General features: G+C 45.4%; 1 protein-coding gene across 1 annotated transcript in view; it reads right to left on the bottom strand.

The window, feature by feature from the left end:
- Positions 1-15000, bottom strand: part of pcdh1b (protocadherin 1b) — a 220526-nt gene that overhangs the window by 90336 nt on the left and 115190 nt on the right. The window contains exon 4 of the mRNA XM_080502665.1: positions 14412-14631. Within this exon, the coding sequence (XP_080358791.1) occupies positions 14412-14631 (220 nt within the window). The remainder of the gene's footprint in view (positions 1-14411; positions 14632-15000) is intronic.

The raw sequence follows: 15000 nt of genomic DNA on the forward strand, positions 1-15000 counted from the left end.
GTGTTTCTTCTTCACTTCCTGTTTGGTCAGTGTTTGTTTCAGGCAACTAAGGTCTCTAAAGTCAATGTGAATGCCACAAAATAAAGGGGTGAAAATTCTGGGCTCCACCCTCTCCCAGGTGAAGCGAGTCCCAGACTATCAAATGTGAAAGATCCTTAAACTCTCAGTTCACTCTCTTCTCTTTCCAACACTTTTTGAAGCTTTTCAAATCTGCCACCGCCTCAGTGACAGTAACAAAGACCAGAGAACTTCTGACCAGCTCCAGCCAAACCCTGAGACATTTGCAGATTCTTCTATGTGTGTGTTTGGTCTTGAATTGTCTCTTCGTTCTTGCTGGAGGTGGCCAGTGATTTACTACACGCGATCCACCTCAGCAAGACCTGGACGGTGATGTTCATCTCCAAATCATCCCTAAGTTTAAGTATTTTCTATCCTGACAAGGCATTTCTAGACTTGACTGTTTTACTGAATCCTAAACAGCTTGACTCTTTAAGAAGAACCTTCTCTGGTTATGACTAGAACATCCTGGAACCTCTCCAAAGTACTGAAAACCTCTTAAGAAAACCATAAAAACTGTATTTAGCGCTGACTGAACCATACAAGTCATGAAAGTCAACCACGGCCCTTGAGTCTGCCTGACGTCCTGAAACCTTCAGATGACTGTTTGGTCACGCTCAGCAAACCACGGCAGCTCCTCAGAGAGTCCTGAACATTACAGCCGCCACTGCCTCTGGGGTGTGGTCAGGACATCCTGGTGCCGCTGTATGATAACATCTAGAGCGCCCTGAGGAAGCCACGCCGCCTCGCTGCAATCTGCTCCATGTGTTCACCTTCAGTTGTTCTAAGGTCCATTAGTGTCACAACCTTCAAGATGACTGGTTTGTTCTTGCAAGGTGGCTGCTTCTGGAACCACTGAACCTCTGTAAGCACTGGATTTCTAGAAACACTGAACCTCTGGAATCACTGAACCTCCGGAACCACTGAACCTCTGAAACTACTAAACCTCTGGAATCACTGAACCTCTGGAACCACTGAACCTCTGGAACCACTGAACCTCTGAAACTACTAAACCTCTGGAATCACTGACCCTCTGTAAGCACTGAATTTCTAGAATAACTTAACCTCTGGAAACACTGAGCCTCTGGAATCACTGAACCTCTCGAACCACTGAACCTCTGAAACTACTAAACCTCTGGAATCACTGAACCTCTGGAACCACTGAGCCTCTGGAATCACTGAACCTCTGGAACCACTGAACCTCTGAAACTACTAAACCTCTGGAATCACTGAACCTCTGGAACCACTGAGCCTCTGGAATCACTGAACCTCTGGAACCACTGAACCTCTGAAACTACTAAACCTCTGGAATCACTGAACCTCTGGAACCACTGAGCCTCTGGAAATACTGAACCTCTGGAACCACTGAACCTCTGAAACTACTAAACCTCTGGAATATCTGAACCTCTGGAATCACTGAACCTCTGGAATCACTGAACCTCTGGAACCACTGAACCTCTGGAATCACTGAACTTCTGGAATCAATAACCTCTGGAATCACTGAACCTCTGGAACCACTGAACCTCTGGAATTACTGAATCTCTGGAATCACTGAAGATCTGTAACCACTGAACCTCTGGAATCACTGAACCTCTGGAACCACTGAACCTCTGGAATCATTGAACTTCTGGAATAACTGTACTTGTGGAATCACTGAACGTCTGGAATCACTGAACTTCTGGAATCGCTGAACCTCTGGAATCACTGAACTTCTGGACTCACTGAACTTCTGGAATCACTGAACTTCTGGAATCACTGAACTTGTGGAATCACCGAACTTGTGGAATCACCTGACCCTCTGGAATCGCTGAACCTCTGGAATCACTGTACTTCTGGAATCACTGAACTTCTGGAATCACTGAACTTGTGGAATCACTGAACGTCTGGAATCACTGAACTTCTGGAATCGCTGAACCTCTGGAATCACTGTACTTCTGGAATCACTGAACTTGTGGAATCACTGAACTTGTGGAATCACTGAACTTCTGGAATCACCGAACCTCTGGAAACCCTGACCCTCTGGAATCATTGAACTTCTGGAATCACTGTACTTCTGGAATCACTGAACTTCTGGTACCAGTGAACTTGTGGAATCACTGAACATCTGGAATCACTGAACCTCTGGAACCACTGAGCCTCTGGAATCACTGAACCTCTGGAACCACTGAACCTCTGGAATCACTGAACCTCTGGAACCACTGAACCTCTGGAACCACTGAACCTCTGGAATCACTGAACATCTGGAATTACTGAACCTCTGGAACCACTGAACATCTGTAACCACTGAACTTCTGGAATCACTTAACCTCTGGAATCACTGAACCTCTGGAACAACTGAACTTGTGGAATCACTTAACTTGTGGAACCACTGAAACTCTGGAACCCCTGAACCTCTGGCACCACTAAACTTCTTGAATCACTGAACCTCTGGAACCACTGAACTTCTGGAATCATTGAACCTCTGGAATCACTGAACCTCTGGAACTGCTGGACTTCTGGAATTACTAAATCTCTGGAATCACTGAAGATCTGTAATCACTGAACCTCTGGAATCACTGAACCTCTGGAACCACTTAACTTGTGGAACCACTGAAACTCTGGAACCACTGAACCTCTGGAATCATTGGACTTCTGGAATCACTGTACTTCTTGAATCACTGAACTTGTGGAATCACTGAACATCTGGAATCACTGAACTTCTGGAATCGCTGAACCTCTGGAATAACTGTACTTCTGGAATCACTGAACTTCTGGAGTCACTGAACTTCTGGAATCACTGAACTTGTGGAATCACTGAATTTGTGGAATCACTTAACTTGTGGAATCACCGAACCTTTGGAACCACTGACCCTCTGGAATCATTGAACTTCTGGAATCACTGTACTTCTGGAATCACTGAACTTCAGGTACCCGTGAACTTGTGGAATCACTGAACGTCTGGAATCACTGAACTTCTGGAATCGCTGAACCTCTGGAATCACTGTACTTCTGGAATGACTGAACTTGTGGAATCACTGGACTTCTGGAATCACTGGACTTGTGGAATCACTGAACTTCTGGAATCACCGAACCTCTGGAACTACTGACCCTCTGGAATCGCTGAACTTCTGGAATCGCTGAACCTCTGGAATCACTGTATTTCTGGAATCACTGTACTTCTGGAATCACTGAACTTCTGGTACCAGTGAACTTGTGGAATCAATGAACGTCTGGAACCACTGAACCTCTGGAACCACTGAACCTCTGAAACTACTAAACCTCTGGAATCACTGAACCTCTGGAACCACTGAACCTCCGGAACCACTGAACCTCTGAAACTACTAAACCTCTGGAATCACTGAACCTCTGGAACCACTGAGCCTCTGGAATCACTGAACCTCTGGAACCACTGAACCTCTGAAACTACTAAACCTCTGGAATCACTGAACCTCTGGAACCACTGAGCCTCTGGAAATACTGAACCTCTGGAACCACTGAACCTCTGAAACTACTAAACCTCTGGAATATCTGAACCTCTGGAATCACTGAACCTCTGGAATCACTGAACCTCTGGAACCACTGAACCTCTGGAATCACTGAACTTCTGGAATCAATAACCTCTGGAATCACTGAACCTCTGGAACCACTGAACCTCTGGAATTACTGAATCTCTGGAATCACTGAAGATCTGTAACCACTGAACCTCTGGAATCACTGAACCTCTGGAACCACTGAACCTCTGGAATCATTGAACTTCTGGAATCACTGTACTTGTGGAATCACTGAACGTCTGGAATCACTGAACTTCTGGAATCGCTGAACCTCTGGAATCACTGAACTTCTGGACTCACTGAACTTCTGGAATCACTGAACTTCTGGAATCACTGAACTTGTGGAATCACCGAACTTGTGGAATCACCTGACCCTCTGGAATCGCTGAACCTCTGGAATCACTGTACTTCTGGAATCACTGAACTTCTGGAATCACTGAACTTGTGGAATCACTGAACGTCTGGAATCACTGAACTTCTGGAATCGCTGAACCTCTGGAATCACTGTACTTCTGGAATCACTGAACTTGTGGAATCACTGAACTTGTGGAATCACTGAACTTCTGGAATCACCGAACCTCTGGAAACCCTGACCCTCTGGAATCATTGAACTTCTGGAATCACTGTACTTCTGGAATCACTGAACTTCTGGTACCAGTGAACTTGTGGAATCACTGAACATCTGGAATCACTGAACCTCTGGAACCACTGAGCCTCTGGAATCACTGAACCTCTGGAACCACTGAACCTCTGGAATCACTGAACCTCTGGAACCACTGAACCTCTGGAACCACTGAACCTCTGGAATCACTGAACATCTGGAATTACTGAACCTCTGGAACCACTGAACATCTGTAACCACTGAACTTCTGGAATCACTTAACCTCTGGAATCACTGAACCTCTGGAACAACTGAACTTGTGGAATCACTTAACTTGTGGAACCACTGAAACTCTGGAACCCCTGAACCTCTGGCACCACTAAACTTCTTGAATCACTGAACCTCTGGAACCACTGAACTTCTGGAATCATTGAACCTCTGGAATCACTGAACCTCTGGAACTGCTGGACTTCTGGAATTACTAAATCTCTGGAATCACTGAAGATCTGTAATCACTGAACCTCTGGAATCACTGAACCTCTGGAACCACTTAACTTGTGGAACCACTGAAACTCTGGAACCACTGAACCTCTGGAATCATTGGACTTCTGGAATCACTGTACTTCTTGAATCACTGAACTTGTGGAATCACTGAACATCTGGAATCACTGAACTTCTGGAATCGCTGAACCTCTGGAATAACTGTACTTCTGGAATCACTGAACTTCTGGAGTCACTGAACTTCTGGAATCACTGAACTTGTGGAATCACTGAATTTGTGGAATCACTTAACTTGTGGAATCACCGAGCCTTTGGAACCACTGACCCTCTGGAATCATTGAACTTCTGGAATCACTGTACTTCTGGAATCACTGAACTTCAGGTACCCGTGAACTTGTGGAATCACTGAACGTCTGGAATCACTGAACTTCTGGAATCGCTGAACCTCTGGAATCACTGTACTTCTGGAATGACTGAACTTGTGGAATCACTGGACTTCTGGAATCACTGGACTTGTGGAATCACTGAACTTCTGGAATCACCGAACCTCTGGAACTACTGACCCTCTGGAATCGCTGAACTTCTGGACTCACTGAACTTCTGGAATCACTGAACTTCTGGAATCACTGAACTTGTGGTACCAGTGAACTTGTGGAATCAATGAACGTCTGGAATCACTGAACTTCTGGAATCGCTGAATCTCTGGAATCACTGAACCTCTGGATGTCACAGATTCACCATGTTAGAGAAAAACTAAAAATACTGCAGTAGTTTCTAGAAAACGAAGTTTGGTGGTCGCCTCTGACAGAAGAAACAATCCAAATGATCAAAACGATCCAAACGATCACAACAATCCAAACGATCACAACAATCCAAACGATCACAACAATCCAAACGATCAGACACAACACCAGTGTTTCAGAGGAGAGACTGCATGTTTTACCTTCATCTGTTCACAAAACTCACCAGTGATCATCAAAATGTAATGGAGGCATCACATTTTGTGTGTGTGTGTGTGTGTGTGAAACTCTCTCACACACACACACACACACACACACACACACACACACTCAAATCCCACAAACTATACCCTACCCTTCTCTCCCCTCACAGTTTTGGTTCCTCCCTCCATCCCTCCATCACAGACAGGAAGTGGGTGCATTAGTGCAGCAGAAAGATGGGCTGATGGTATTATGGTCCATTATCTGACCATTTACAGGACTGCGGGGGTAGGGGAGGTGGGGGGGGGGGTCAGCGGGCATGTTTGAAAGCATGTTTGTTGTTTGTGCTGCTGGTCGGAGCCGGAGCTTCGTCTCTCAGCCTGAGAGGTTTTATCTCTAGCTTTGGCTGGACGTGTGCGTACTCACTGTCACTCGGCGGGAATTCCTTCTTTTAACGTGTATTTGTGTGCTGCAGCCATTAAACATCCAGTTCTACAGTGTTCAAGGTATTTCTCCACTAGTTACACCACCCCTCCTCAAACCAGGTCAACTCTCCACAAACTACGTTTGGTTCCTCCAAGTCTTCGTTCTTATCCACTTCCAAGTGTTTTTTTGTTTTTTTTTTCATTTTGAGGAACAATGTTTAACAAATGCACATTTATTGAAGAAGATGCAGCTCAAACAAAGGAAGATGTTTTCATTCTGATGATCCAACGATCTGAAGCTTCATCACAGGAACACTTTGCTCCTTCAGTGTTTTGTACAGAAAAATGTATTATATAACTGGACTTGTCTGATTATTCTTTAACATCTTTCTCATTATGGTACCTCTTTACTTTAGGCTTAAATTAGATAATCCACCGAACTTTAAAAACCGTTGGGGGTCATTTCTAATATAATTGCTTGGCATTGTAATTTTCCTCCAAATGTCTGTTGTAATACATTCAACCCTCAACGTACACGAGCCTTGAAGCTCTGAAGAGGAGCCTGTCACGGATCACGGACAGGACCCAAGTGCAGGACTCTGGAGGCAGGCTGAGTTCAAACAAGTCTTTTATTAACGACGACTGTACAGACTGATGCATCGTAGGTTGCTCCTTGACCTGAGGAGCGCAGCAGACTTGAACTCCGACATAATGGACCGGACGGACGAGACATTAATGACAAACAAACCAAAACTGAATAAACACAGAGACAGGACATATATAGGGCAGGGTGATCACACAAAGTGGCCACAGGTGTGGTGCTGGACCGCCCAGACCTATGTCCCGCCCACTCTTAAAGGGGACCTCAGCCTACATCCTGACAGAACCGTGTCTTTGAGCTCAGCTGTAAACCTTTTATTGGCTGTGACTTCTACTCACTGCGTCTTTCTGTTCACTGTGAAACATCACTTCAATACAAATTTATTCACACTGCACCAAATACAACAGAGTCATTTCAGAAACCCAACAAGCATAGAGCCTGTGGAAACCAAAAAGGAGGGAATCTGCACAACCAGGCTCAGAGGATAAAACCTGCAGAACCGGGCTGATAATAGTAATGAACCACAACAATCTCATTTGTTCTACGACGGACTGTAACAGTGGTTTGGTCCAGGAACCAGGAGACAGACTGTAACAGTGGTTTGGTCCAGGAACCAGGAGACAGACTGTTACAGTGGTTTGGTCCAGGAACCAGGAGACAGACTGTAACAGTGGTTTGGTCCAGGAACCAGGAGACGGACTGTAACAGTGGTTTGGTCCAGGAACCAGGAGATGGACTGTAACAGTGGTTTGGTCCAGGGACCAGGAGACGGACTGTAACAGTGGTTTGGTCCAGGAACCAGGAGACGGACTGTAACAGTGGTTTGGTCCAGGAACCAGGAGACGGACTGTAACAGTGGTTTGGTCCAGGAACCAGGAGACAGACTGTAACAGTGGTTTGGTCCAGGAACCAGGAGACGGACTGTCACAGTGGTTTGGTCCAGGAACCAGGAGACGGACTGTAACAGTGGTTTGGTCCAGGAACCAGGAGACGGACTGTAACAGTGGTTTGGTCCAGGAACCAGGAGACAGACTGTAACAGTGGTTTGGACCAGGAACCAGGAGACGGACTGTAACAGTGGTTTGGTCCAGGAACCAGGAGACGGACTGTAACAGTGGTTTGGTCCAGGAACCAGGAGACGGACTGTAACAGTGGTTTGGTCCAGGAACCAGGAGACGGAGTGTAACAGTGGTTTGGACCAGGAACCAGGAGACGGACTGTAACAGTGGTTTGGTCCAGGAACCAGGAGACGGAGTGTAACAGTGGTTTGGACCAGGAACCAGGAGACGGACTGTAACAGTGGTTTGGTCCAGGAACCAGGAGACGGACTGTAACAGTGGTTTGGTCCAGGAACCAAGAGACGGACTGTAACAGTGGTTTGGTCCAGGAACCAGGAGACGGACTGTAACAGTGGTTTGGTCCAGGAACCAGGAGACGGACTGTCACAGTGGTTTGGTCCAGGAACCAGGAGACGGACTGTAACAGTGGTTTGGTCCAGGAACCAGGAGACGGACTGTAACAGTGGTTTGGTCCAGGAACCAGGAGACGGACTGTAACAGTGGTTTGGACCAGGAACCAGGAGACGGACTGTAACAGTGGTTTGGTCCAGGAACCAGGAGACAGACTGTAACAGTGGTTTGGTCCAGGAACCAGGAGACGGACTGTAACAGTGGTTTGGTCCAGGAACCAGGAGACAGACTGTAACAGTGGTTTGGTCCAGGAACCAGGAGACGGACTGTAACAGTGGTTTGGTCCAGGAACCAGGAGACGGACTGTAACAGTGGTTTGGACCAGGAACCAGGAGACGGACTGTAACAGTGGTTTGGTCCAGGAACCAGGAGACGGACTGTAACAGTGGTTTGGTCCAGGAACCAGGAGACAGACTGTAACAGTGGTTTGGACCAGGAACCAGGAGATGGACTGTAACAGTGGTTTGGACCAGGAACCAGGAGACGGACTGTAACAGTGGTTTGGACCAGGAACCAGGAGACGGACTGTAACAGTGGTTTGGACCAGGAACCAGGAGATGGACTGTAACAGTGGTTTGGACCAGGAACCAGGAGACGGACTGTAACAGTGGTTTGGACCAGGAACCAGGAGACGGACTGTAACAGTGGTTTGGACCAGGAACCAGGAGATGGACTGTAACAGTGATTTGGTCCAGGAACCAGGAGACGGACTGTAACAGTGGTTTGGACCAGGTCGCTCCATCTTCTGACCTGAACCTCGAATTCAGACTAAATAGACATAAAACATTGAGTCTCCTCGTCACTCTTTAGGTGTTTTTCACGAGTGGCCAGAGTGGAGAAAAAAATAAAAAAATAAAAAAATAAAATAATAATAATAATAATAATAATAATAATAATAATAATAATAATAATAATAATAATAATAAAAATAATAAGGTGAATTAGCTTGGGGCTTATTTTTCAATATTTGGGCATTACATAGTGAATTTCTGCTCCTTTCACTTTATTTCTGGACGTGTCTGAATCAAACATCAGGAGGAATGGAGGTGTAGAATGATAGAACGCAGCCCAACAGCCATTTATAATGGAAACCTACGTAAACGCACACTGATGAAAGTTCTCTTTCACATGAAGCCATTAAAAGGCTCATTTTATGGTTTAAAAAAAATCCAGTTTTCATTTACAGTAGTCTGCAGTTTGTCTTTAGTTGCTGATGAACCAAAAGTATGGCTTCATTATGAAGAAGTTCTGTGGGTTAGAGAATATTAATGAAGTGTCTCATAGCAGAGCAACACAACCTCATGCAGACCTCAGCCTGCGGTCATAATGTCATACAAGACGTGAAAGTGAAGTTAGTTACAATGATGTTACCATGAAAAGCGTGTCAAAAACGACAATGGAAAACTGCTTCTAAATTATATAGAGAGCCATGGCTCCATGATTACAGATTAAATTATCTTGTTCCCTCATATTATTAACTTGAGGGAATGATTTATTATACCGTCCAGAGGCATTTTTTTTTTAACCTCTCTGGGCCTCCATGTTCATTGTAGATTTCAGAAAGCCAGTTCACATCTCGTCCACCTCATAAGTAGGGTTAACTCCAGCAATAACTCCGCCCCCACCACCACCTCTGGGAGAAAACGACTGGAACCTCCGCCAGGAGGAAACGACTGACTTGACGGACCTGAACACTGAGCTGAATGCAGCCACGTCTGATATGAACCTTAGAAACTAACCCAGAGAGAATGAGGTTGACGAACTGAACCTTAGAACTGAAAGAAAGACTTGAGGACGTTTCTTTATCTGTGTAACAAAGAGTTGTGCAGTTTTCCAGTGAGACGTCGTCATGTCAGACTGAGCTGATTTCACAGGAATAAAGTCTGTTGTTGGTTCATCCTTAACATCAGACTGGACCTGGAAACTTGGTAACCTGGAAACAAGTAAACTAGGAAACAAGGAAACTAGCAAACCAGGAAAGCAGGAAGCAAGGAAACCAGTTCAGAGTTCCAGTCACACTGAGAACCGAACGAGAGGAGAAATCTTGTTTTAATTAAGAACTATTAGTGTGAATGCGCGAACGGAGCTCAGCTCGTCTTATTAAAGTAAAGGGTTGAGAAAAAGAGAGAGAGAGAGAGAGAGAGAGAGAGAGAGAGAGTAAAGTGTATCTGAAGTGTAGTGTGTTAATCCTCACAAGACCAACTGTAATCTGTTGACCTCTCTGCCGGTACTGCACACACACGCACGCATGCACACACACACACGCATACGCATACACACACACACACACGCTTTCTTTGGAAAAATACCTGCAGCTAAAACATGTTTGACCATCAAAGTGGTAGATTGTAAAGCACAATCACACACACACACACACACACACACACACACACACACACACACACACACACACACACACACACACACACACACACACACACACACACACACACACACACACAAACACCATCTCCCTGACCTCATTCCACTGTGTGCAAGAAGATACAGCCACTTACACACTCTTCTACACTCTATTGCTATCTCTCTCCACACACACACGCACACACACATACACACACACTGGAACACACACTCAGGCAGACACACACGCTGGGTGGCAGTAGCCTGTGGGCGTGCGAGCAGCTGTGAATAATTGTGTTTACAGATGGTATATGTACGACCTGTGGGTTGAGAGGGGGGAGGAGGAGGGGGGGTCTCACAAAAGAAGACTGCGCTGACATTTAAAGAAATCTCTCTCTCTCTCTCTCTCTCTCTCTCTCTCTCTCTCTCTCTCTCTCCCTCCCTCCACCAGTAGGGACTGTTTCACCTCCGTTAGCTGAGCGTTGACGAGGCGTTAAAAGCAGAACAAAGAGCAACGACTTGAGCACGAGAGGGACTGAAAACTAAAAAGAGTTCCGATGTGTCTGATGAACCTTTGTGCTCCGTAAAATAAGTAAATAAAAGAGCTGGAGGATGTTTCGGCAACGGTAAAGGTGAGACGGGCTGAAAACACGACGACGCTGCTCGTGCTTCTTCTCACTGTCGCTGATTCTCCTCAAACAAAAGGCAACTTGTTTTGTTTTAAATGTCAGAAAATGGTTCAAAGAGAAGAGAAATCCAGCAGTTTGAGAGATTCAGCCTCAAAATGTCTGTTTTCTTCACAAGTAACGGTCCACCACTAAAATATTCACTATATTTTCATCCAACACTAAAAAGAAATAACTCGTGTGAAGTTCTGCAGGAGGCGTCGCTGCTGAGTCTTTATTGAAATAGTTAGTGTGCTGATTTAAAGCAACAGCCCCTAATTTCTCTTAATTATATTAAACTCCAGAATGATTAAATCTGCTGGTGCCACACACAACTCATACAGTAGTATGTCCACATTTGCTTCTTTCAGACAACAAGCCTGCCAAGTCTGCCATCAGCATTGTTTCCTCCAAAACCCCATTTCCACGACAACCAAAACCAGGAAAACGGACATTTCCACATTTTCTTTACATGTTTACGAAGCTAGCGTTGCAGAAAACCACTATGAGATTTGGAAAAACTTTTGTTTGCATGGCGACAGATGGAGACGGCGATAAACGTCAAAAAGTGTCGTTAGCGTCATCAGCATTGTGAAGGTCTCGCCAGCTGCGGGAGCTTGCTACCAACCAGCTAAACTTCCAAATTAAATAAAAATAATCCAAAATAACAAAATTGGTTTAATCTGTGAAAGTGAAAATAATACAGAATACTTTTTTCCACAATAGGCCAAACAACATAGAAACATATGATAAGCATAACAGTATTAATAACAGCAATAGCATACTAGCATTAGCATTTAAAGGTGCTAGCATCATATGCATGTGACCTGTGTTTACAGCTTTGGCCAGCATAGCTTTATACTTGTTACACTGCCCCCCCAGAGGTTTGGCCAGTTTTCGTACAGGTTTGAATAAATTAAGTTTGTTTTTTAAATTGTGTGGTGAAAAATATCCGTTTGTGTAAATACCCTGCTATGTGTAAACGTGGCGTGGTCGCTGAGGGACTCAGATGTTATTTTTAAGAATAAATTAATCTTTAAAGTTATTTAATATATTGGTAATGGTTTGGGACATCTGGTTATTTATCTGACAAATAGACAATTTGGTGTGGCGGTAAGCTGTGTAACGTGAATTTTTCTTGATTATCTTTGTGAAGTGTTATCAATCTTCAATGGTTTTGCCTAAATGCAAACAGGAAACCAACAACCAACCACATCGTAGCATCATATAGAATGAAGAAAGAGTCTGTGCTACACAAGATAAAGCATGTTCATGGATGTTTGATGGCTTTTTTTTTCCAATTTCCGCATGAAAACAGTGACTGTGTTTGGAATGTTATTATCATTAGCATCGACAACCACGAGGTCAAATAAAGAAAATATATTTCTTTTGAATGAAAACATTTAAATTACTGTGTGTACCAGGAAGAGAATGACATGTGTTTTATGGTTATTTTTACTGTTTCTATGTCAAAATTGCAATACTATGTCATGTTAGCATCATTATCATCTGTCATTCTTAATAGGTTAACAGGAAATAAGAGTCGTCTTCACGGAGAGAAAGTTCATGATGCCACAATGTCCAGACTCCTGCAACTTTAATAAAAACCGCTTGTAGTTTCATGTTAACTTGTTTAATGTAAACATAAGAATCTTTGCTAACAGTGTTAGCGACACGTTTATCAATGAGACTATCATAAACAGAAAGTCAGTTACAAACTTAGCATCGCAGTCAATGTATATCAAAGTCAATGTGTGTGTGTTAACCTATTTTCAGGGTTTCCATGTCGAAACAGTGATGGTGTTTGTATTGTTAGCATCTTTGGCATCTCACACTGTTCCTCCAATCAGCGAACAGGCTAACAGGCTACTAATGGCTCAGTCAGTTCCGTGCAGTTTGTCCTCGCTGACCTCAATGAGGACGTCGAAGAATCAACATGCTAACAGGATGACAGACGGAAAGCTGTGTGTGGTGCTAGAGCTGCTAGCTCTATTAGTGCTTCAAGCATTGTTAGTGCTGCTAGCACTGCAAGCGCTGCCAATGTCATTAGTGATGTTAATGCTGCTAACAGTGTTAGTGCTGTTAGCGCTACTAGCCCCATTAGCCCGGCTAGCGCTGTTTGCATTGTTAGTTCCACTAGTGCTACTAGCAATGTTACTGCCATTAGCGCTGCTGGCACCGTTAGTCCTGCTAGCACTGCTAGCAATGTTGGTGCCGTTAGCACTGCTAGCACCATTAGTCCGCTACGAGCACCATTAGTCCGGCTAACGCTGTTTGCACTGTTAGTCCTGCTAGTGCTGCTAGCAATGTTGGTGCTGTTAGCGCTGCTGGCACCGTTAGTTCTGCTAGCGATGTTAGTCCTGCTAGCGCTGCTAGCAATGTTGGTGCTGCTAGCACCATTAGTCCTGCTAGCGCTGCTAGCTCTATTAGTGCTTCAAGCATTGTTAGTGCTGCTAGCACTGCAAGCGCTGCCAATGCCATTCGTGATGTTAATGCTGCTAACAGTGTTAGTGCTGTTAGCGCTACTAGCACCAGTAGTCCGGCTAGCGCTGTTTGCATTGTTAGTCCTGCTAGTGCTACTAGCAATGTTACTGCCATTAGCGCTGCTGGCACCGTTAGTCCTGCTAGCACTGCTAGCAATGTTGGTGCCGTTAGCACTGCTAGCACCATTAGTCCGCTACGAGCACCATTAGTCCGGCTAACGCTGTTTGCACTGTTAGTCCTGCTAGTGCTGCTAGCAATGTTGGTGCTGTTAGCGCTGCTGGCACCGTTAGTTCTGCTAGCGATGTTAGTCCTGCTAGCGCTGCTAGCAATGTTGGTGCTGCTAGCACCATTAGTCCTGCTAGCACTGTTAGTCCGGCGAGTGCTGCTTGCACTGTTAGTGCTGCGAGCCCTACGAGCCCCTCCCCCCATGGATCATTAAGTGAAAGCGATGGAGGGTTGGACGAACAGTGATTTGAATAATTAGGAAGCTAATTTAAAAAAAAACAAAAAACGAAGCTAATTGTTTACACCGTGGGACTTGATTATGTTGCGTATTCATCGTGTCGTGCTGCTGTGAGGTCACGCTCCTCTTTAGCAGACCCAAACATTGCGGAGGAATTGTGGGAATTGGATGAAATACATGATGTGTGTGTGTGTGTGTGTGTGTGTGTGTGCGTGCGTGCGTGCGTGCACGCGCGGTGTGTGTGTGTGTAAGAGATGGAGGGACATGGAGGTGTAAGGATGAGTAGAGAGAGGGAAAGGCCACCTGCTCTTACCGTTCTCCGGGTGCTCCATCTCTCCGATGCTGCCATCGGGCGTGGTGCGCTCGTAGTGATCCTCGGGCAGCGCCAGGGGCCCTATGCGGGGCCCCGACGAGGACTTGGAGCTGGGCGTCTCTGACTCCTCCAGGCCGCTGTCATAGTAGCTGTGCTGGGACGCGTCCTGCAGGTCCTGGGCCTGGTTGGCCGTGGAGAAGGTCACTCGGCGGTGGGGCAGCTGTGATTGGAAGGGCGGGAGAGAAAAGGGGCGAGGTTAGAACGGGTGGCAGAGCTCATTCTTGACGCTTCCAAGTTAAATTTACCGTAAGAATCAGCTTCATTACAGACTGCTGGATTTTGAGCTGCTGCGTGTGGAGCAGCACAGATGATTAAAGGCTTCACATTGAAGCCCGTCTGTAAAAATAACCTTAAAGAAGTCATTTAGACACTTTCATTAGTCGGCGCTCTGTTCTCAAAGTGACTGATTTGAATTTTCACTTTGATTCTGGGGTTCAAACACGTCAACTTTCATCTCATCTCTCTGCGTCGTATGAGTCCGGCTCCTCCTCCACCACTCCGCCATCGTTAGCAGGTCACTGAGCGGAGT

This window comes from Blennius ocellaris, assembly GCF_963422515.1.
Source record: "Blennius ocellaris genome assembly, chromosome: 9".
Taxonomy (NCBI): Eukaryota; Metazoa; Chordata; class Actinopteri; order Blenniiformes; family Blenniidae; genus Blennius; species Blennius ocellaris.